Source organism: Osmerus mordax, chromosome 9 (assembly GCF_038355195.1).
Source record: "Osmerus mordax isolate fOsmMor3 chromosome 9, fOsmMor3.pri, whole genome shotgun sequence".
NCBI classification, from domain to species: Eukaryota; Metazoa; Chordata; class Actinopteri; order Osmeriformes; family Osmeridae; genus Osmerus; species Osmerus mordax.
In genome coordinates this window covers 4,850,847-4,874,448 of record NC_090058.1, presented here as the reverse complement: position 1 = coordinate 4,874,448, position 23,602 = coordinate 4,850,847, and the positions used below count along the sequence as shown (strand labels likewise).

Below are 23,602 nucleotides of genomic sequence, written 5' to 3'. Positions count from 1 at the left end.
CAGAAGGCTGGGATTGCATTGGTTCGGTTTACATTGCGACTCGCATGTCTCGTTATACTTAAATTGGTAATCATCTCGTTATCGTTTATTCTCATGATTTACCTCCTCAAAAGTGACACGCGGCAGTATTTCCCCCCACATGCTGCACGCATAAATCTGTAAACAGAAAATGAACTTTTCAGAAGCTAAAAATGAAATCCAACGTCTACTCTCTAGAGTTCAACGTCAAGACCTTCCCAGGTTGATAGACTGGATGAAAAACACAGGTATCTTTCTTGTATAAATAAGCCTTCATAGAATAATTGATAAGTCAAGAACTATTTAAACATCCAGTCACCCGGCAAGTAAATGTTCATATCTGAAAGGACACATTTCATTGATCACATCACTAAATGTGTTTTCTCTCAGATGAACTGGATGATGCCCTGACTGATAACCAGAAGGTCATACTTCAGAGCATCTCAGAGGACCTTAGAACCTGTCTGCCAATGGAGGCAACATTGTCCTCAGAGTCTTTGGCCGTAGAGAAGGTGCTCGCCTCAGCCCATAAAATTATCATCGTCATGACTGGTGGCTCTCAATGAGATGTTCCCTAAATTGAATATGTTGTCTTTTTTTTTGCTGTGTCTGTAATACTCCAGACTCAACACTGTGCCCACCCTACGGTCCATGTGGATGCCTTCTTATATGATGAGGAGGCAGTGGACACGCTTTGTGAGGAGGGCAAGATGAGCAGGAACTACTGTCTCAGCTGTGGCTCTCATGGGACTGCTCCCCTGGGTAAGTGCTCTTTAGATATCCTGGTTCCCCACATATACAGTATACAGCCACTGTCATTTTATTTCTAAACAGCAAGACATATCTATAGATTTGTGTATGTTTCAGCTTGCTGTATATGGCTCTACATTCTCGCTAAAGATGAATGGTTTATATATTAAACTTCAAGTTAAAAGTGTAGAAGTTGTTTGGAACAAAGTTCAGCTTTTGTTAAGAATATCCCAGAATAAATTACTTACTTAAGGGAATTTATCTTAAGTATAGATGTTTGAGTTTCCATATGAAAGGAGGATAGGAGTTTTTCAACTAAAACTTGCATATACATGACCCATACAAATGTTTTATGTCTTCTCAGATTTCATCTCTCACTCTTTCTCCATCCTGGAGCTCCAGTTCCTGTTCCAGCACGCCTTGCCCGACCTGGCAGGAAGACTTGTGGTGGATGTTGGCTCCAGACTGGGTGCTGTTCTCTATGGGGTAAAATACATCTGTAGACAAACTGATATTCACATGCTTCTCTGAAAGAAAGAAAGAAAGAAAGAAAGAAAGAAAGAAAAGGGACGTCATTGTTTGTGGTCGGCAGCTAAGTGTGGTGCAGCCAAGTCAGTTCTACTGTATATTAACCTGTGGTTGAAAGGAACCCTTATATCTGTGTTTCAGGGGTATCTGTACAGCTCAGCAGCTCAGCTGGTTGGGGTGGAGATAAGTGCTGAGTTTGTCAGGCTTCAGAACATGGCTGTGGAAAAGTATGGCTTCAGTGATCGAATACAGGTAGAATGTCTGTCTCATACTAGAGCAATTCACCAGGTCTTTCTTTACTTATTTATTGTTACTTAACACTGCAACTTTCTCTATTCTCCACAGGTCATCCATGCAGACATCTGCAGTCAGGATTCCCTCATTCAGAATGCAGATGTTCTCATCATGAACAATGTCTTTGAGTACTTTCTAGAGCCTAGAAATCAACTGAAGTAGGTAGTAGACACAAAGAGTGTGGGGTGGAAAGGGGGGGGGGTGATTAGCTACCATTCCAGAATGTTCCCTCTTGCGTTTCCTTGTTCATTCCTCATCACAGATCTGAAAGAGTTTGATTAGTGTAAGGTTGAACAAGGAACATGTTTTGGAAACTCACTGTTAGTCTTTACAAAAATGATTTACTCAGCCTTTTTTGCGTAGGCTTCTACAGTTCCTATACATTATTGACATTAAACCTGACATTAAATATGGAGTCAGATGGCTGAGCGGTTAGGGAACCGGGCTAGTAATCTGAAGGTTGCCAGTTCAATTCCCGTCCGTGCCAAATGACGTTGTGTCCTTGGGCAAGGCACTTCACCCTACTTGCCTCGGGGGATGTCCCTGTACTTACTGTAAGTCGCTCTGGATAAGAGCGTCTGCTAAATGACTAAATGTAAACCACCCTTCGTTTCCCTTCTTCTTTTTGCTTGTGTAGAGCGTGGAACTTTATCGTCCACAATTTTCGCAAGAAGGGTGCGTTACTGGTAACTGTTCCTAGCATCCTGGAGTCACTTTCATCTTTACAGGTAAACTATACAGATCAGTGCACTTAGATATTTGTATATATGCAGTGCACTTGTATACATTGTACACCCATATGTACTGTCATTATCTAGCTTGTAGATCCTGTGTACACAACTTTGTCTGGGATTTTAATGTAATAATAAGTAATACTTATTTACTCAAAACATAATTCAAGGGTAGCCTGTTTTTCTCAGCGTGTATGCTGTATGTCCTGTGCTGGTCTCCCAGGGAAGTGTGGACCACAGCCAATGGGTGGAGGAGGTCCCCCTGGACTACAGCGTGTACCTGGGAAAGGACAGTGACCAGGATGCCTATAGAGACATCCATCTCTACAGGGTGCTAGGATCATAGACATAAAGCTCTGACACTGGATCTGTCAATTGAACTGTTAAATCAATGATAAATGATGATTACTTGTCAGTTTTTTATACAAATTACCATGGTGGTTCAGAGGCTTTACTATGTACACTATAAGATTGATATTTCTGAGGCTGTTTTCAGCCTGTGTGGTGATGACCAATATGTCACTATAGTCCCAAGCCAAGACGAACGAATAGGCTTTCTGTACCAGAACAGATGGACCCCAACGTGCCTGTTTGCGTTGTCATGGTGCTATGATTAACTGACATAAAGCCCATGATATCACATGGATGATGCCTGGACTGTAATGTAGCAAAGTAACACATCTGAAATGTGGGCAGGCCATCGTCTAGATTCCAAAGATCTGGCAACGCATGTCATGTATTTTGTTTTGTTTTTTTTACAAAACTTGTGTAAATGTAAATGCAATTTTTTGCAAATGTCAACACTTAACATGCTCAAAATGTCAACATACTGCCTTGGTGTTTTTAATTGGTTTTAACTTGTGTTGGGTTTGCATTGTTGCAATTGTCAAGATGGACACCTTCAATGACATCTGCTTTTCCAAACAGTGAGCAACCCAAGTAAATTGTATGAGCAGTCACTCTTATGTAAATGCACACATTAAGTATTAAACTGTCTAAACAGGAAATGGTTTAGCAAGGAACTCCTTTTACCAGTGCACATAATGTTCCTTTTGAAACTCTTCAGGGATAATAAACCCTGAGACAAAAATATTGTGTAGTATAAAGTTATCAGCTCTGTTTTATGCACATTACAACTGTGGTCTAACTTTTGCGGCTATACTGTGACTCCCGAAGTTTAGAAAGTCAAATTTATCTAGCATAGACATGTACGGTCTCATATAGGGGGTTGTGTACACATTGTTAGAGGGATGCATTCAATAAACCTGGCAACCCTGGGGAACTAGAGCGGATCAAAACTTGTCGTCAACACGCTCACGGTCGAAGTGGGACAGTCGTTTGAGTTCGGTCTTTCGAGCGCGGATTATCTGTTCAACGTTACACAACTGGTAAACATCTCTTGAATTATGTATTTGAAAACGATATCCTACTTAAACATATTTTTATGTACACTTTCTGACTATTGATGTCAGAAATGGGATAAGTCAATTACTGAGCACATTTTCATGTGGGCTGGATTACAGTCACTTTGTGAGTGGAACTGGGAAGCGTGTGTCACTTGCTAACAAAGACTGGTTTTGCTCTTGAAATTTCTGGCAGCTTTTACAGCAATTTTTACAGCTTTCGGATCACTGATTCCTTACAGTCACTGGCTCTTAAGTACTGATTTTAGTGTGTATATTCGGTCACTATTTAACTCTACACATGCTGTCGCTTTCCCTCCTATTTTTTAAGTCTGAAAGAGACAGTGGATCCGAGGAGACGAAGATAAAGAAAGATGCCGCTTCTCCACAGAAAGCCGTTTGTCAGACAGAAACCTCCGGCCGACCTAAAGCCTGACGAAGAGGTGTTCCTATGCCGAGTCACCCACGAAATCTTCAGAAACTATGAGTATGTTAAATAAGTTCATTCGATATTATATCTATCTAAGATTCTGACTTGGCTGCAGGAAGTTTAAGGGATGTCATCCACAGTTAAGAGTACAAAGATGCATATTCTTGTTAAGTTTCGTAATAATTAACACCAATGAACTTTCTAATGGACACTATGTAGTCTAATGTAAATAAGTGAAAAAGGTGTCCGTGGGTGTTACAGTTTGTTCTTTTACATGAGGTTAAGAGTCAATAAGGTCCGTTTCGTTTGGCAGGTGTAGTTTTGTTGCTACTGAAGCTAGTTGTACTAGCAGCTAGTAGCTAACCCAAGTCCAAGGCTGGTTGTTAGCTAAGTGAGAAGTAGCATTTGAAACGCGCCACTCACTGCTGTTGTTCACGCTGAAGCCCGGCCTGCTAGTCAACTGATAGCCCAAGTTTCGAACTTGAGAGAAGTTGTATTGACTGTCAAGTTAGTATTTAGAACTAAATAACTGATCAGTGGCATTATCGGTGTATTCAGTCACATCCCAAGAGCTCTCTAGTGAAGTCACTATCACTGCCTTTAATACTCACTTAAGTAACATGCAACCTCTCGCACAGTAGAAGCTAAAGCTTAGATGTGAAGAGAAGCGTGGTGTAGCCTATTGTTGGAGTGAAAACATGACAAAGCTAGGCGATGGCATAGCTACACCCTGCCCTATATGGACATTTGAACACTTTTGTTTGACTTCTAAAGTACTGCTTAGAAAGCACACTGCATTTTTATCAATTTATCTGGACTTTAATTAGTCTGGTTTACTTTCTACGTAATGTATATCAGAAATGTCAGTGTCTGGTGTTAACCATCACTTCACCATTTAACAGTTGATCTGAATCCTATGGTGATAATGAACTGAGTGGACAACAATACCAATCTCACCTCTTCCTGTCTCTTTCCAGTGAGTTCTTTGAGCGCACTATTCTGTGCAACAGCCTCGTGTGGAGCTGTGCCCTGACAGGTAAGCCTGGCCTGACCTACCTGGAGGCTGTAGAGAGCGAGAAGAAGGCCCGGCAGAACCTCCAGAACTTTCCATCTTCACTGGTCCTCCCTCTGCTGCACCTGACCGCCCTCACACACCGCACACGCCTCCACGAGATCTGCGACGAGGTGTACTCCTACGCCAAGGACAGGTTTTTCCCTGGGGAGATGGTGGATGTGATACACAGAGGAGGAGCCAGGTAGGATGCCGATCCTCAACTGGTCCTATGTCAGCAATCCTGACTATACTGGGGGTGCAGTGGATGGGTAATACCCAGTGCAATGAAACCGACCGGTCTTATTAGTGCCAACTTGGGGACAGGTCCAATGCACCTCTGTTACTTTCTCATAACTAAGTTATCAATGCGATGGCACCTTAGTGCTTAAATAGCACATACACGGCCCTGTGTAGGCTTTTAGTTAGGTTCTTCCACCTTGTCCTTAAGACTTTGCTGACCTGTGAGGGGAAAGGGATAAGGTTAAGCAGTGTCAAAGGGTCCCGAACAGGATGATGCTGTGGTTTTATAGCATCTCCATTTAGCGAATTAAGGAACTCCTGGTAGCCATGACCCTGACTGTGAGCTGTTTGATGAGAGCCTTTTCGAGCTCCTCTGATGGAACAGGACTGGGTGTGGCTTCACACATATATGGCTCAGTCTGCAGAAGTTTCTAGCTATTCTTCAGCCTTTCCTGGCCATGCAGGCTACCATCTCTCAGCCTTGCCTGGCTCACGGAGGCCCCATTATAACGTTGCTTATCAAACAACAGAGGAAGAAGAACGGAAGTGCATTTGTTGCAGCACTCTTGTCATTATAATCACCAACCAGTCTGTAATCATGTGGTTACAGACAGTCAAACTAGCAGCTGATCCGTATTAATGGGCCTAAACTGCTAACAAGCTAACCAGAGCCCTTTTTTCGGCACGGAGTGAGTGGATCCGCAAACTAGTCAGCCATCGTGGCCTGACCTTGCTGTCTGCAGAGATAATACAACACAGAAGGTACTGGGCGGATCTAAGAAATGGCAGAGCTGTCTGATTGGCTGTCAAGGCAGAAGGACTCGCCCAGACGTCACATCATTGTAATGTGCGAGTGGAGCGGAGGCAGCCAGACGCCAGGCAGCATGGGCTCAGCAGGGGGGAGGGAGGGGTATCGGGAGAGGCGGGAGCACAGACAATCGCTCTGCCCAGGCCACTAGTGGCTCTGTGGGCTTTATCTGGCAGATTGCTGTGGCACAGTTGGGTATCAGTGCTTAGCCTGATGTGCTTAGCTATGTTATAGGCCTGTACGCAGTGTCTGTGTGTGTTTCTGGCCTAGTTTTGGTCTTGTAGTGGGTCAGGCGTTCGTTAGAGCGTTCGCTGTCAGAAGATCTCTTGCTTGACTGTATGTACGTCCACTTGACTTCTGTTTATGCCTGTTACTCTTTCCCATAGAGATCTCTCATGCTAATCCACTGTTTTTATCCACTCAGTATCTTGATAAACTATTTAGAAAGCTACAGAATACAATTACGTCTCCAGGTGCCTGCTTTGATATGCAGTTTTAAAGTAAAACATTTATGAATGAATTTGATGCATTTTTCATGTTCCTGTTATTTACCACTTTTTTATCTTAGGTTTTCTCACAAACAGCATCTTAAACCTGATGCTTTTGTTTCCCATGCAGACAGCCATGTGAGATCCTGGAGGTGCAGTCCCCGCACTCCAACTCTAACGGGGGCATGAACGGTCACACAAAGCCCCCCTCAGACGGGGACGCCATCGTCATCAGTGACAGTGACGAGGAGAGCAGCGCCCTAATGTCCCCCAAGTCACTGGCCAATGGGTAAGTGGAGTGGGAGGTTATTGCCCAGACGAGACCACTGGGTTTAGGATTGTGCAGTTACACCCTAAAATACACACAGCAAAGACGAATCTGGAATACGGATAAAGTCTTTTAATAAGGAAGTTATTCAAAGATTTTGAATAACGTAATGTTAAACACCCTGACAAGCATACGCTACTCACATGTTTTACTGTAATGAGCATGAATGAATGCATGTTATAGACCCCGACCACATCCTACCTCAAAAAAACGAAATTGGTGGTTTCCTCTGCTGGAGCCTGCATTCGGTCGTACCTGGTCTCCACTCTTCTTCTGTCTACCGTACTTATCAAAAAACCACTGTTGTGGTCTCTCTCTCTCTCTCTCTCTCTCTCTGTGTCTCTCTCTCTGTGTCTCTCTCCCCCCTGTCTATCTCTTGTGTTGACAGGCGTAAGAAGAAACCAATCAACCCAGCAGTGATAAAGTACAAAGTCCGTCCCATTAAGACAGAAGGTTGTGAACCCATTGTGACCAAGGCTGCTCAGATGAGGTGAGATCTCGATCCTCTTCCGCTGTCTGGAGGGTGAACTGTGGTTGGATGCGTGTCACAATACACGCTGCCTTTTTCAAACGCTCTCCATCGTTTCAGCCGCAAGAAGAACACACTGTCTCGGGAGAGGCTGAAGCTGCTCCTCAAACAGCACTGTGAACCTCAGAATGGAGCCATCGGCCTCAAGGTGGGGGAAATGGCTTCTAACTGGCCAATGGAAGAAAGACCATTCAGAAATGGCTGTTTAGTTTTAGAGCTGGGGTTTTTGATCTTGAGTAAAGTGTTTTCTCATGTCTGTAGTCTGTACGTTGTTGCTCGCTAGCTAGCATTGCATAACCTTGTTTCCTTCCTCACAGGCCTCCTCCATAGCTAAGTACTGTCTGTCAGAGACGACCTTCTCCCAGTTTTTCCCAGATGAACCACCTGTCTTTGTCTTCAGCCCACCCACGAAGGGCCGGGGCAAACGGCCTGGAGATGGCTCTCCTGGAGAGGTAAAAGGCCGGCTGTGATTTGCTCTTTATATTCCCGAGCTGTAACGTGATTGGTGCCTCATGTTTTCCCTTTTGAGCTTCCACAGAGTTTCAGTTGTGTGGAGCCGTTGAGTCCGTTCCCGTAGACTTCCTCCGTTCGTACGTAACCATATGAAAACCACACCGTTAACCAGTGTTGTGGGTCTGTTCTGCAGTTGGGACATAGTCTCCTGAAAGCAGCAAAGGAGAAGCTTCATCTAATGCAGCAGAAAGAGGAAATGGCTGTTGGTGAGTCATAGATTTAAGTCTTTTTTTGTTGTTGTTTTTTTGCCTTTTGATATTCAACACAAAGTATGTTGATTCAAGCCGAAACATGTTTTTGGGGGGCTCATGTTCAGTCCAGGAGAAGGCCAAGTTGAAGAAGGAGAAAGAGGGTGCCTTGGAGGCCAAGAAGAGGGAGAAGGAGGACAAAGAGAAAAAGAAAGAAGAGCTGAAAAAGATGTTTGAAGAGGAGAGGCAGCGGAGGAAGGAGGAGAAGGATCGCATGAAACTGGAGAAGGAGAAGGTGAGGGGGATCCTCACAGTGAAGGCTTCAGCATCCTCCTCAGTGTATACATCATGTCACCTCTTGTGCTGTAAACCAACGCTGTATTTCTCCACTCAGGAGCGAGAGAAGCTGAAGGAGGAGAAGAAGAAGTATGCAGAGCGTCTGAAGCTGTGGAACAAACCCAGAGAGGACATGGAGTGTGAAGACCTGCAGGTAAACAAGACTCTCGGACTCCGTCTGTCTCGTCTCTCTCTCTTCCCTCCATTTGTCTGTGTGTTTGTGTGTCTGTCTCTCTGATCCCTTCTCCTCTCATCCCTGTGTCCTGTAGGAGCTTCCCAGTCCGGTACCGGTGAAAACCCGCCTTCCAGCCGAGCTGTTTGGAGATGCTCTCATGGTTCTGGAGTTCCTCAAGTCCTTTGGAGAACTGTTCGACCTGAAGGATGAGTTCCCGGACAGAGTCTCCTTAGGTCAGAAAGACTTTGATTGGATAAACCAGACCAGGAGGCCTTGCTGGGCTTAGGCTCCCCACAGCCTGCTTTGTTGGGTTTTGTTGTAACGTGAAATCTTTCTGGTTCCTGCAGAGGTTCTGGAGGAGGCACTGGTGGGTTCGGACCCCGAGGGGCCCCTGTGCGAGCTGCTCTTCTTCTTCCTGTCCGCCATCTTCCAAGCTCTGGCGGAGGAGCAGGAGGAGGTGGCCAAAGACCAGGTGGCCGAGGCTGACACCAAAGGCATGTTGATGATGTTTCACAAACGGTCTCTCCCAAAAAAAAAAAAAAAGGCTTATTGTCAAAGTGTATGGTAAAGTGATCAAACAAACTGAACAGTTATGTTAAGTATGTTGGCAGCTAATGTGGACTTCCTGGTTGCAGATCTTAGCGAGGCGCTGGATGATGATTCAGATCCCACCCAGTCAGCCATCAGCGCTGTGGCCGCCCTTGCGGCTGCCTGGCCACAGCTACACCAAGGTAACCTGTCAATCAGCCCGCCCGCTAATACAAGTCCATCAATCAATACCGACACCAAAAACAGACAAGCCCACTGTTGACCGGAGAGTCAATCCGCGATGTGTGACTCTGCCCCTCTCGCCCCCAGGCTGCAGCCTGAAGCAGTTGGACCTGGACAGCTGCACCCTGTCAGAGATCCTGAGGCTCCACCTCCTAGCCTCGGGCGCCGACTGCAACAACAGCAACGCCAAGTTCCGTTACCAGAAGCAGGGGGGCTTCATCTCCAGCGACGACCCCTGTGTGGAGCTCCGACTGGCCAACCCTGCCATTGTCAAGAGGCTGGCCTGCACTGCTGTCTACGACCTGCTGCCAGGTCAGACACACTTTACCACTGGTTTCCCCACTCCCTCTCAACTCAACTTCACACCCCAAAGTAATACAAAACCAGAGTAGCTTCCAGCCCTTGGTTATTTGTAATGTGTGTGTGTGTGTGTGTGTTCAGGCGAGAAGATGAAGATCCTGCACGCCCTGTGTGGGAAGCTGCTGACGCTGGTGTCCACCAGGGACTTCATAGAGGACAGTGCTGAGGAGCAGAGGCAGGCCAAGCAGGAGCTCAGGGAGCTGAAGGCTGAGCAGCACCGCAGGGAGAGGGAGGAGGCTGCACACAGGTACACACACACACACACGGAGCGGGAGGAGGCCACACACAACAAGGAGAAAAACAAGGAAGTACACACACACACACAGTAGGAGGAGGGCACACACACACAGTAGGAGGAGGGCACACACAGTAGGAGGAGGGCACACACACACACACACACAGTAGGAGGAGGGCACACACACACAGTAGGAGGAGGGCACACACACACAGTAGGAGGAGGGCACACACACAGTAGGAGGAGGGCACACACACACAGTAGGAGGAGGGCACACACACAGTAGGAGGAGGACGCACACACACAGTAGGAGGAGGGCACACACACACAGTAGGAGGAGGGCACACACACACAGTAGGAGGAGGGAACACACACACAGTAGGAGGAGGGCACACACACACAGTAGGAGGAGGGCACACACACACAGTAGGAGGAGGGCACACACACACAGTAGGAGGAGGGCACACGTGTTGTGCCCCTCATGTTGCTGGTAGGGCTGTCTCAGGGAGTCAGGTGGCTGAGCGGTGAGGGAGTCGGGCTAGTAATCCGAAGGTTGCCAGTTCGATTCCCAGCCGTGCAAAAATGACGTTGTGTCCTTGGGCAAGGCACTTCACCCTACTTGCCTCGGGGGAATGTCCCTGTACTTACTGTAAGTCGCTCTGGATAAGAGCGTCTGCTAAATGACTAAATGTAAATGTAGGGTGCGCAAGAGGAAGGAGGAGAAGCTGCGTGAGCAGGAGCTCAAGCTCAGGGAGCTGCAGGAGAAACACGAGAAGATGAAGGAGCAGGAGAACGCCCCCCACTCCACCAGGTACGTACCTCACAGCACACCTCACACTACACACACCACCTACCTCACACTACACACACCACCTACCTCACACTACACACACCACCTACCTCACACCACTCACAGCACACCTCACACTACACACAACCACCTACCTCACACTACACACACACCACCTACCTCACACTACACACACACCTCACAGCACACCTCACAGCACACCTCACACTACACACACCACCTACCTCACACTACACACACCACCTACCTCACACTACACACACCACCTACCTCACACTACACACACCACCTACCTCACACTACACACACCACCTACCTCACACTACACCTCACACTACACCTCACACTACACCACACACGCCTCACACCCGCGAACCTGTGTGTGTCCGTGTGTGTCCAGGGAGGAAGCTGAGGACATGAACACCAGTACAGAGAGTCATGGAGGACACCAGACAGAGGACGAGGAGGAACAGAGCAAGGCCAAGAAAAGTACAATTCAACAAATATGCCCAATTCTGAGCACTGTAACTACCATAATACTAAGAGTATTGAACATGAGTTCATCATTTCCCTGGAGGGGGTCCAGCCACTGAAATTGTGGTATCACAGAATTTTCCAAGCTTCTCTCACAAACCATAACTTTTTGTTCCAAACAAGCCACTTTTGCTCCTGCTGAAACTGTTTCCTCTCTCCAGAGATTGGAGGTGGTGGTCCGAAACAGAAGCAGGCGGAGCCTAAGGAAGACCCCGCCCCCATGGGTCTGACCCCTGAGGAGCTGCAGCAGGAGCAGGAGAAGGTAGGGATGTGTGTTTGTGTGTGTGTGTACATACCCAGACACCACAATCCTCTTCCCGTACGGCACTAACAGCGTTGCCGTTGCTCCCAGGTGCGCGAGCTGCAGGAGCGGATCCAGAAGGCGGCCGCCTGCACGTACATCCTCCCTCTGGGCCGCGACCGCCTCTACAGGCGCTACTGGCTCTTCCCCGGCGCCTCCGCCCTCTTCGTGGAGGACGACTTCCTGGGCCTGACCGAGGACATGCTCCTGCCCCAGCCCAAACAGGAAGCCAAGACGGAGGACCAGGAAGGGGCCGACACCGCCGTGTCCAGCCCCGCCTCTGACCCAGGCTCTGCCTCTGACCCGGGCTCTGCCTCTGACCCGGGCTCCGCTCCAGCGCACGTCTGCGGCCCGCCCGTCAACCGGCCCAACCAGTGGGCGTTCTACAGCACGGTGGAAGAGGTGGACCGGCTGATCGCGGCGCTGAACCCCAGAGGGCACCGTGAGAACACGCTGAGGGAGGCTCTGCTGCTGGAGAGGGAACGCATCGCTCAGCTGCTGTCTGGCTCCGCAGCCGACAGGTACAACCATGCAGGTACTGAGACACGATCTACACATCTGACTATAACAACATCTAAACCCATCTGATGTAGCTACGTCATACAGCTGAAATGGGTCTCAGTTGTATAGCTACAGGCACCGTAGATGAACTGCCCCAGGCTAGAACTCCCGTGTAGAACGAGGGGTAGATAGGAGAGGTATGTTCTGCGGTCAGACAGACCCATGCAGCCGGACAGGATGCAGGTCAGGCTGCAGTATGTCACCCTGGTTCCTCACACTCTCTCTCCTGTCCAGACAAGCCCCAGGAGGCAGGGAAAGCTGGAGGCAGTTCCTCCAGGACCAAGTCCTCCACAGCCGTCCCAGAATCCTCTGCTCCGGCTGAGCGCTTCATGGAGAACCGTCTGAGGGACCTGCTGCTGGACATCGAGGACCGCATCTACCAGGGAACCCTGGGGAACCTCAAGGTACGCTGGCTACCCCACCATGTTGGAAGAACTTCATTGGCCAGAATGACCTGTTAAACTGTGCTTTTGACAAATCAGTCTCTTTGACTGCAGCACAGTTAATTCAATATCTTAATTTCCCAGTGGGCAATTAGTTGTGTACTGAATTGCTTTAAATGAAATATCTTTATTTATTTTTTACTAGGTGACATTTTGTCCGCTTGACTGTAGATAAATCCTTAGGTTATGTAGCTAAGTGTGTGTGTGTAGGTGATGGAGAGGAGTGTGTGGAGGGCAGCTCTGGAGCAGGGCCATTACGACCTGCTGACCTCAGACGGAGGGAAGGAGAACGGGCTGAAGGTGAATGGAGAGGTGGAGGACATGGAGGTGGACTGTCAGCCCCACAGAGGAAGCACTAGAGACAGGTAAACGACGCCCCTGCTAGACCTGGCTCGACAGCTTGACAGTATTTGCAAATGGTAATTGAGGGAGGTCCTTCAAATGTGTATCTGCATCAGTAGGTCTCCTGCACACCCCTCACCTCTACCTCTCTCCTCCCCTCCTCTCTGCCCCCTCTACGTGCCTACTGTCGACTGACACACACCAAAACCACAACACAACGACACAGTTTCCCCTGTGTTGTGTTGAGCAGGCTGGCCGAGCTGAAGGCTGAGGGGGGAAGCGTGGCGACACCGGGGTGTTCCAGCGGGTCGGGGACCCCCCAGCCCGTCAACAACACGGTCCATCTGCTGGCCCAGGCCCTGGTGCAGATCGAACAGGGCATGGAGAGGAAGTTTCTCAAGGCACCTCTGGGTAAGGCTACTGAACACCCAACCCACCCACGCACACACACACACACACAGCTTAGTTGACAGATGATACAGTCAACATCATGAGTTTGAGAGCCTCCGAACCTTTCCAACTGAAGATGTGTACTCATCTCATACAGAGCTGGTCATTAAGGACCCTTGTTGATCCACTGTTGAGGTAGTTAAGCTCCTGATGACATGACTCAACATGCAGATTACTGGCTGTCCTTTAGACGGACATGACGAACCAGTCAGGACCTAGAGGCAACCCTTCTCCCTCCTCGTGTCCATCTTTTCATTCCTCCTCTTCCAGGGGATGAAGACTCCAAGAAGGATCAAAAGACTAAGAAGAAAGACAAGAAAAAAGATGAGGACCAGTCTAGTGATAAAGACGGTAATAAACTAAATAATCAAGTCACTGAGTCGAATCTTAGTCATCATGCCAGTTCCCTGCCTTTTTAAAACGTTTAGCAAGAAGTAGTATGCCGTCGAGAACACTTTCTGATCTGGTGTGTGTGTGTGTTCAGACGGCAGTGACAGCGGGCGTGTGTGTAAGACGGTGCTGGAGCGGTGGCGGGACTCTCTGCAGGCGTGCTCCAGCCTGTCCCAGGTGTTCCTCCACCTCTCCACCCTGGAGAGGAGCGTGCTGTGGGCCAAGTCCCTGCTCAACGCCCGCTGCAAGGTCTGCCGGCGCAAGGGAGACGCAGAGAACATGCTGCTCTGCGACGGCTGCGACCGGGGACACCACATCCACTGCATCAGGCCCAAACTCAAGGTAGGACTCGGTATACCGTCAGCGCTGTGGGTCGGGGGGCTAAGTGCGCGTGGCGCAGGTTTTGGTTCGAATCCCCCCCTGGGCCTTTGCTTCATTCTCCCTGCCTCCCTACATTTCTTGTCTCTATACCTTTACTGTAAAAAAAGAATAAAGGCAGAAATGCCCTCCACCTCTAGCCTGGTCCTAACCAGACCCTCATACATTCATTTGTACAGAGGGTCTGGGATCGCTCCATTGACAAGCGTTAACTTCCTTGAAGGCGGGTACTCTGTTGAAGTTGAAAACTATTGGATCTGCCCAGAGCCATTCTGATCTGCCATAACCAATCGCTAGCGTTCGCCTTAGCCAACTACTTCACCACGGGGCTAGCTGCCGTAGCTGGAAAATCTAACTTTTCCCGAACCCGGTGGGGAGGAGGGCCACAACATCATGACCACCAGCAAAACTCAGCAAGGATTGTTCTTGCTCCGGCTTTAACTTATGGATATTCGGCAGCATTGCCACAACCGGAGAATAGCTTCGCTCGCATCTTTCTCCGCCGCCATTACTGAACTACAACTCAAACTAGTGCACGACATCAACGTCATCGTTCTCAGCCACTCCCTCTGTTCGCTGATTGGACCTACAAAAAAATTGTTTCTGAAAACCGACTAATGCACTGAAATCCCAGACCTAGTACAGAAGCAAAATCCAAATTGAGCGGAAGTACGTAGGCCAGGCTCCCCAAATATAAAAATTAATCAAATTCTTACAGTAGGTCTGAGACGAGACACTAATTCTGGAACCTTCCTTGTGTTCTCTCCAGGCGGTCCCTGCTGAGGACTGGTTCTGTCCGGAGTGTCGACCCAAACAGCGGGCCAACCGCCTCACCTCGCGCCAGCGCTCGTCTGTGGACTCTGAGGAAGAGATGGAGGAAGAGAGAGGCTCTGAGGAGGAGTCGGAAGAAGGCTCCGAAGAGGAGGAGTCGGAAGAGGAAGAGTCGGAGGAGGATTCTGAAGAGGAGGACGTAAAAGAGAGGTGTGTTTGTGTACATGTCACAGGCTGAGAAGAGCATGACAACTAGCCTTTGCGGTTGAGTAAATTGCTAATGTCATGAATCTCCCAATTCTAAAATATGGGTTGTTCGTGGATGTTTCCCCTCTGTAGTGTGACTAAGAAGGGCCGGGCTGCCGTTAAGCTCCCCCCGCCCGCTAAAGGAGGCCGGTCCAACACCAAAACCACCAGCAAAAGCAGCTCCAGCCACTCTACCCCCCGCAGCCAGCAGACCACCCCCAGACAGGCCCCCTCCTCTGGGAGGGCGGCCTCTGGCTCGGCCTCCAGGGGCTCAGGGAAGAAGCCCACCCCCGTGTCCAACGGCAGAGCTCCTCCCAGGGCAGGAAGCCGCGCAAGCTCTCGCCTCAGCCATGAAATCCTGGCTCCAAACGGTAAGACCCCCTCACCTGCCTCAAAACGTCCCCTCGCAGGTATGCAACATGGGATTGTCCCAAGTAGGGAAGTTGATGGTTTTCATGTTAGAAAGTCGTCCTTTTTATTTTCTCTCTTTTCTTTCCCCCCCACACAGTGTTCATTTTGTGTTATATGACTAAATTGACACATTGTTAAATGACTAAAGCTATTATTTTCACAAATACATTTTTCCCTTTCCTTCCTGCCTTCGTTGGGTCACCTGCCTGTCATTTCCCCGTGTGGCCAGCAGAGGTCTCCAAGCCAAAGCCCGTCCTGCTGACGACCTCGTCCTCCTCCTCCAGCCGCCGCAGCTCTGGCAGGAACCACGGCGTGCACGAGCTGTCGGCCTGCGAGCAGCTGACTGTGGAGCTGGTCCGACACGAGGACAGCTGGCCCTTCATGAAGCTGGTGTCCAGGACTCAGGTACACACGGTTTGTCACGCACTTGGTACTCAAGGAGTGAGACTTTTTATAGCTTGTTTTACATTTACATTTAGTCATTTAGCAGACGCTCTTATCCAGAGCGACTTACAGTAAGTACAGGGACATTCCCCCGAGGCAAGTAGGGTGAAGTGCCTTGCCCAAGGACACAATGTCAGTTGGCATGACCGGGAATCGAACTGGCAACCTTCGGATTACTAGCCCGACTCCCTCACCGCTCAGCCAACTGACTCCCCTTCACTCCCGCGTGCCTGCACATGTACGCGCTCCCTGTTCAGAGGTGTGGTGTGTGATTCTTTCTTAATCTTTGTGTGTAGGTACCTGACTACTACGATATCATTAAGAAGCCTATTGCCCTGAGCACCATTAGGGAGAAGGTCAACAACTGTGAATACAAAACATCTGGTGAGCTCTAACTGACATATTACACCTCAACCCTCAACAACCATCTTTAGATTCTTTAACTTTTGCTGCATAGTATTTGCCTCAACGAAATGCATCACTTTATAGTAAATATCTACTACTATCCCAATGCCATTATACTAACAGTAAATACCTATCATCAGAATCATTTAATGTCCATGGGAATGAAATCAGTGACCCTGAAGATTCTTGTTGTTGACTGCAACCTGTTGCTTATCTCGATTTCTCTCCCCCCCCCCGCACCCACTAGCGGAGTACATTGATGACGTGGAGTTGATGTTTGCCAACTGCCTGCAGTACAACCCTCGCCACACCAACGAGGCCAAGGCTGGGACAAGGCTCCAGTATTACTTCTACTCTGAGCTCCAGAAGCTGGGTCTGTCTGACAAGACATCTCCTCCTCAGAAACGGCCCCGGATGTAACAAACCGTCCCCTACACCCCTATCTGCCTGTCTACAACTGACAAGATGTCCTTGAAGGTGCTTGGTGGAAAGTAGAGGCAGTTAAGTGATGTTGATAGATCTGCACTATAGGTCTAAGTACATCATAGCATATCAGGCAACAAGATAATTATCACCATGTTGCTTATACCAGTCCATTCCTCTCAGGTCTAGAGCCTAACCAGGCAGGGGCAAGGGAGGGATTTGGAGTTTGTTTGTAAACAGACTGGATTGAACTTTCCTTGCACCAAACTGGAGTTTTTGAACATTCCCAAAGCAAAATGGCCACCTAAGACAGCACCACATACCGTCAGATGACAACACAGGATTAACTTGATGTGAATCTACTTTGCACTGGATATTATTTGAAAACAGTCGATTTTATTCATTTTCACTCAGGGAAAACAAATTGTGATTTGAAATTGAAAATCAAAGTTTTTTTACAACGGTGCATTACGTTTTGTATTTTCTTGGCAGCATTTCTAGACTACTGTTTTGAACACATCTCTCAAGTGAATGACCTCAACAACTTTGATTAATTAGGTATTGCCACCTCAAGATGACTGTTCTAAGTTAGTTTGTGCGTTTTCTCAGTTGTAACCTAGTAGAAAAATGTCCCAGAATGAACTGTCTCCATCAGGGAGGGAGGGAGGGGGGGGGCTTCAGTGACACTACACTGGAACAACCATCATTTAATCCTTATCAAATGTTCCATAATCCCCATTTTGTTTTTTTCTTATTGGTTATTTATTTAGTTTGTGTGTGAGGATGACCTGCTTTATTTATGATTTTCTTTCAAATATATAGACCATGTTTTTGTAAAGAGTAATTGACATAGTTTTCTGTTGAGTTTTTAGGTTAGGGTTTAAATACTGAGTTTCCCCCTAAACTTTGGCTTTTGTATTTGCTGTCTTGTACATTTTTCTGTATGTAAAAATAAATTGACTTTTGTTTAATAGTTATTGTTTACATCTCTCATCTTTAACTAGAGGTTTTGTATTTTATATATTGATTTAAGTAACATCAACAGGACTTAATGTGCATCTCATATCAAGAACTTTACAAATTGTGGAAATTTATATTTTTCTTTATATACTAATGTTTATTTTTAGGAAACTGAATTACGAGTTGTTTTTTTGTTCTTTTTTTTCTCAGGTGAAGTTTTAAAGTTGGTTATCCTAGCGAGTTGATTCATTGTCAAGTATGTCAGAGGACAAATTCCTTCGCTCCCTTCCAATCCCAGGACTGATCCCGCCCGCCGGTGTGAGTGCAGTATCTCATACGGTCCCATACTGGCGCACCCCTCTCCTCCCAACCCCCCTTCTCGCTCCCACACGTTCGGCAGTTCACATTCCCGATACCTTTACCCCCTTATAAGTTCTCCCTGTTATTTCTTATCAGAACGAACTAACCATCGGATATCATGGTAAGAGCATTTAAACCCGTGAACATTTCTTTGCTGACTACTGTGGGAGCAGAATTAACTTTTTTACATCTTTGCAGCTGTAGTGGGATCGGTCCCGACCGTACCGTTATCTTCTTAGAGGACTAGCAATGCCAGCAGCGGCTAGCATAGTTATGCTAGCATGCTTGTTAGCAGAGTGACCAAATGAAGATGACAGGGTATGATTATTTTATGTTGAGTAGTGCCGTGTCTGTTTCAGTATTGAATATAATCATGATTTGATTTATGAATTGAGTCTCAATCTAAGATTATCATAAGGCCTGATGCCTCTCTGGCTCTCGACAGCCATTTTAACCTAATTATAGCCGCAGTCCGCTAGCTAACGCAGTAATCACTGTCAAGCCCGTTCAACTTCAATGGTTAGCTAAGCTAGTGCAAGCTACTTTCTTAGAAGTTCGATTTTATGTTTAAAAAAAAACGTGTAGATGTATTTTGTCAATATCGTATTTGATTCATGATACATTTCAAAATAGCGAAATGCATTGGTTTGCTTACAACTGTGATTGAGATAAATGTGACTAACTAATGTTACTTGGGATAGTCATGTCTTTCTAAGTTGCCGCAAGAAGATTCACCTGGTGGTCAACCTATAACCACAGAGAGGGGCTGTGTTAGCTAGCTAGGCCTCAACACAGTGGTCTTTTCTCATTGACAATATTGCAATATTTTGATGTCCATTGAGTCTAGTGTTTTCTTGATTGAGAGTGGGGTAGCAAATTAACGCTATTTAGAAGGTTGAAATGTCAGGTTGTCGTCCATCTGACATAGACTGACTATATGGCACCTAGTTTAGAATCTGGGTATGAGTCAGCACTGCCTCTCCCCAACTCAAGTGTATTCGTCATTGTGAATCACTGGTGAAATCAATGCTGTCAATTGTTATTGTCTGCATGACTGCCTGTAGTCTCCAAATGCCTCAAAGCGAAATGCACTATTATATTGTAATCTAGTACAGGTAAATATATGGTCTATTTTACGAAATTGAAAATGAACAGGATATGTCCAGCCAATCTTTATATTAGCCTAGTTGAATTGCTGTTTAGGGGACATACCTTCCTAAAAACATTTGTCTGCTGTCCATATCAGAAATGAATATGATTTATTTTGTGATTTGTGTTTGTTTATAATAAGTTTTTAACTGTTCTAACTGTTAACTATTACTACCTCAAATCTACACCTAGTCACCATTTTTTGCTGTTCACCTTATATCCTCTATCGCCCCCTGATCTCCATCCTTCTTTTCTCAGGCCTCTGGCGTAACAGTTAACGATGAAGTCATCAAGGTGTTTAACGACATGAAGGTGAGGAAGTCGTCCAGCTCAGAAGATGTCAAGAAGCGCAAGAAGGCTGTGCTCTTCTGCCTGAGTGATGACAAGAAAAAGATCATTGTGGAGGAGGGCAAGCAGATCCTAGTGGGAGATATCGGAGAGACTGTAGAAGACCCTTATGCCTGCTTCGTCAAGCTGTTACCGCTCAATGACTGCAGATACGGCCTGTACGACGCCACCTATGAAACAAAAGAGTCCAAGAAAGAAGACCTGGTATTTATATTTTGGTATGTTGCTGTTTGTGTCACTGTTCTACATCTAAAGAGGTAGCTACTGCCAAAACTGACTCTTGAGTATATGAACTGGCCTACCATATGTCTTATGTCTTGTCGAATCCTGGTGTTATTAACTGGCTATTAAATTACAGTTGGCTAACAGGCTCTCGGTTCACAACTGAATATCACAATTAAAGCTGTTTTTGAATGAGTAGGACCAAACCAGGTCAGTTCATTGTTTCAGATAGGATGAGGGACATTAAGAATAAAATGCCCGTAAGGGGCTTCTGTCATTGACATGAAATGAAGCAAGGAAGTTAACCTTGTTTGTGTTGTCCTTGTTGCTCCAGGGCACCTGAGGGTGCTCCATTAAAAAGCAAGATGATCTACGCCAGCTCCAAAGATGCCATTAAAAAGAAGTTTACAGGTGAGCACTACCACCAAGACCAATTGTCTCCTCAATGAATGAAGTACCACATTCCCCCTGTGTGTTTCATTGTGACAAGCATCACTAAATTGTGATTAGATTAGCTGACGTTTTTTTGGAGTATGGATTCCCAATCAACAAAACGTTGGATATGCTAACCCTAACCCTAGGTTATCATGGATGTGTAGTGTAATACAGGTAGTAGATTGTAAAACCGTGAATAGTCCTTCCAGAGAGATTTAGTTTTTAGGTATCTTTCAATTTCAATTGTTGGATGCTCTTTGGACTTTGGATTACACTGAGAAAGTAATTAAAGTGACTACCAATATCTAAATGAAGGAGGACCTTGAAACCTCAGAGATCAGATGGAACAGATCTCCTTGAACATTCCACTTCTATTTCTCAGGTATAAAACACGAATGGCAAGTGAACGGACTCGATGACATTCAGGATCGTGCCACCCTGGCAGACAAGTTGGGAGGAAACGTGGTGGTTACACTGGAGGGGTTGCCGTTGTAAACTGACAACACGTGCCATATGGATTCCAGACGCTTTCATCTTAGCAGCTGTGTCTATATCATTTGATCCTAAAGGAATAGCTCCTAGGCTTTTTTTTGTGTCTGTTTGTTAAATTTTTCCACATGAAGATCTCATTAACATATGCAAAACCCTACCAGTAAATTGCCAGCAGACATCTTCAAAATCCTGGTAGAATTGTGACCTTCAAGGAATGTTCTGTAACATCGAGTGTTCTGCCAAAGCCAGTTCAAACAGCACCACTACCTGAGAAGATACACACACTCCCACCACACAAGCTCTAAGAAGTAGCCACTGTTTGCATTTTCCGCCACATCGACAGTGCTGACTTAGCGTTCACTAGTGTAGAAAATTGGAACGCTTTCTATAATGCCTTGACAATCTCCCACTGTCCAGGTGCTGCCTAATAGTACTTTGCACTCATTTTTTCATATGACTTATTTATTATTTGAACTGTTCTATCTTTATCGGATATGCTACTCAACATGGCAAAAACACGTTCTAGACTATGCATAAAAAGCACTTTTTTTGTTTATACACTACAAGTTGAGACAAAAAGGTCAGAGAATAACTAAGTATAAAGTTTATATATTTTATGCCACCTAGATAGACTTTACCTCAGTCTTCATTCCTGCTATGCAGATTATCTAGAAAAGAAGAGTATGGACCTGTTCAGTCGTCGCCTTACTTTCAGTCGAATGTACAGTTACGCCACGCAGTAGAGAGAAGGGGGGTGGTTCTTGCAGTTATTTTATAAATGCAAAATACTAAAAAGTGAATTCACAAAAGGATCAGAAAAGTTGACAATATATACGAGCATTTGGAGCCTTAATTTAAATATTGTTTTTGAGATCGCAGAGGTTGCCACTTTTCAATAAAACCTTGTGGCAGATCAGTAAACCGAGTCTCATGTGAGTGGTTTTATGTTTATGAAGGTGTGATTCAGCATGATTGATATCCTTCGAAAATGGGTCTTAATGTAGGGTTAGGACTTTGTTGTTTACTAATGACATTAGTATAGTGAACTCAATAGTTAAATGTTCTTGTAATATGTTGTTAGGTCTATTTAATCTTAGAATATCATGTTTATTATTGCTTAATGTGAACACTGATACATCCACATTTAGATTTGTCCATATCCTATTCTATTCAGTTTAAGCAAAATCCAAGACTATATAAAGATCATTATGATCATAATATCCTCCAATCAAAGTACTAGACTTGATCTGTGTCTACAAAAACCCGGCTTGGTTGGTTTTAACCAAACTGGATCGATGTATGGGCCTGGTCAAGCACTGGAGTGAGCGTAGTGGCGAGTCCACCAGCGTCTGGGCTTGAGGCCAGGGCCTGCTAGTTTCTCCCTGCAGAGAATTTGATCTGCGGGCGGAGAGCAATCCTCTGCTGCTGACTGCTATTTATGGCCAACACATGCTTTTGTATCTTGTCATCGTTGTCCACAAATGGCAAAAGTGGACAGGCTGGCTTCCAGAGAGCAGTGGAAGGGGAAGACGGGGTGGAGGAGCCCGAGTGCTCAGCAGCAGCAGCAGCAAAGAATGCTTCTCATACTGAAGAACTTGGAACAGCTACGGAAACAAATGTACACAAACATCTCACATTGAACCCCCTGCCCACACACATACACACACATACACACACACACACACACACACACACAGTAGGACTATAGATGTTGTATACCCCTTCTGGGTAAATGCCTTCTGACAGCTGCAGTGCATGGTGTCTGTTTAGAAGCCACCATCTATCCTGTCCTTACAGAGAAAGAAAAAAAACTAAAATGGTCTGAGGTGACTACTATGGATGGTGTGAGAGGTACCTCTGACCTAGTAATGTCCCATGTTGCCCGGAACCTTCCAGTCCTGGTTATGAAACTGGTCAATGACTGCACAGCTTCTCCAATATCACCCCAGTGACATACTAAGTCATCACTGTGTGTGGAGTGGTGGTGGTGGTGGGGTGTTATGTCTGCAGACATGTTGAAAACAGTCATATGTTTTATCTAAGCAATATGTGCACATTATATAAGATACACATTTGATTCATCCATTTAGGTTATTCCCCTGGATGAAAGCTCAGATTAGTGTCCATAGGCTTCCAATGAGAATAGCGAGGAGACTTCCAACCTTTTGAGGCTCTTCCGATTTTCACTTAAGCTTGTATCAGGCCTTGTGAGTTTAGCAGCCCTACCCCGACAGTTTGAGTGTGTGCTATGATAAATATGCTGAAAATAAACAGGTGACCTCTCCTTGCTCTCAACTCCAGCATACTCATATAGCTTCTGGGATGAGTACAAACACCATCATACTAGGGAAAAACAGCACAGACAGTCATTCACAACACAGGAGGATATGGTACTTTCCCTCTGGGGCCCACATGATAGTTAAAGAGTCCATAGCGGTGTGAGATGTATTCATGTAAGAGTCTTTCCAATTAGTCAACTATCAGGATCTGTTTCAATTTCTCGACATTGAGAACTTGAGAAGTAGAATCTGTTTTGGGCCCCTAAAT

At 46.3% G+C, this 23,602-nt stretch overlaps 3 protein-coding genes across 3 annotated transcripts; all 3 read left to right on the top strand.

Annotated features, from left to right (window-relative positions):
• The first annotated feature begins 41 nt into the window (after nt 1-41).
• Nucleotides 42-3,350, top strand: zgc:109986 (uncharacterized protein LOC553566 homolog). Its single transcript, XM_067243605.1, has 8 exons — nt 42-266; nt 409-530; nt 642-780; nt 1,133-1,254; nt 1,438-1,548; nt 1,642-1,748; nt 2,228-2,318; nt 2,545-3,350. The coding sequence occupies exons 1-8, from the start codon at nt 170-172 to the stop codon at nt 2,665-2,667; spliced, it is 912 nt and encodes a 303-aa protein (XP_067099706.1). The 5' UTR covers nt 42-169; the 3' UTR covers nt 2,668-3,350.
• Nucleotides 3,351-3,644: 294 nt separating this feature from the next.
• On the top strand, nt 3,645-18,023 carry baz1a (bromodomain adjacent to zinc finger domain, 1A). Its single transcript, XM_067243376.1, has 29 exons — nt 3,645-3,709; nt 4,056-4,211; nt 5,132-5,410; nt 6,875-7,033; nt 7,461-7,562; nt 7,662-7,749; nt 7,919-8,053; nt 8,248-8,320; nt 8,431-8,597; nt 8,697-8,792; nt 8,908-9,046; nt 9,161-9,307; nt 9,449-9,544; nt 9,672-9,896; nt 10,026-10,191; nt 10,880-10,990; nt 11,391-11,479; nt 11,686-11,786; nt 11,877-12,360; nt 12,621-12,790; nt 13,040-13,194; nt 13,422-13,582; nt 13,892-13,972; nt 14,106-14,353; nt 15,159-15,370; nt 15,500-15,816; nt 16,050-16,222; nt 16,558-16,645; nt 16,914-18,023. Exons 2-29 carry the CDS (start codon nt 4,099-4,101, stop codon nt 17,084-17,086), a joined length of 4,548 nt encoding a protein of 1,515 aa, XP_067099477.1. The 5' UTR covers nt 3,645-3,709; nt 4,056-4,098; the 3' UTR covers nt 17,087-18,023.
• A 407-nt stretch (nt 18,024-18,430) lies between these two features.
• On the top strand, nt 18,431-21,151 carry cfl2 (cofilin 2 (muscle)). The gene is made up of 4 exons (XM_067243819.1): nt 18,431-18,530; nt 19,817-20,124; nt 20,463-20,539; nt 20,946-21,151. The coding sequence occupies exons 1-4, from the start codon at nt 18,528-18,530 to the stop codon at nt 21,056-21,058; spliced, it is 501 nt and encodes a 166-aa protein (XP_067099920.1). The 5' UTR covers nt 18,431-18,527; the 3' UTR covers nt 21,059-21,151.
• Nucleotides 21,152-23,602: the final 2,451 nt, after the last annotated feature.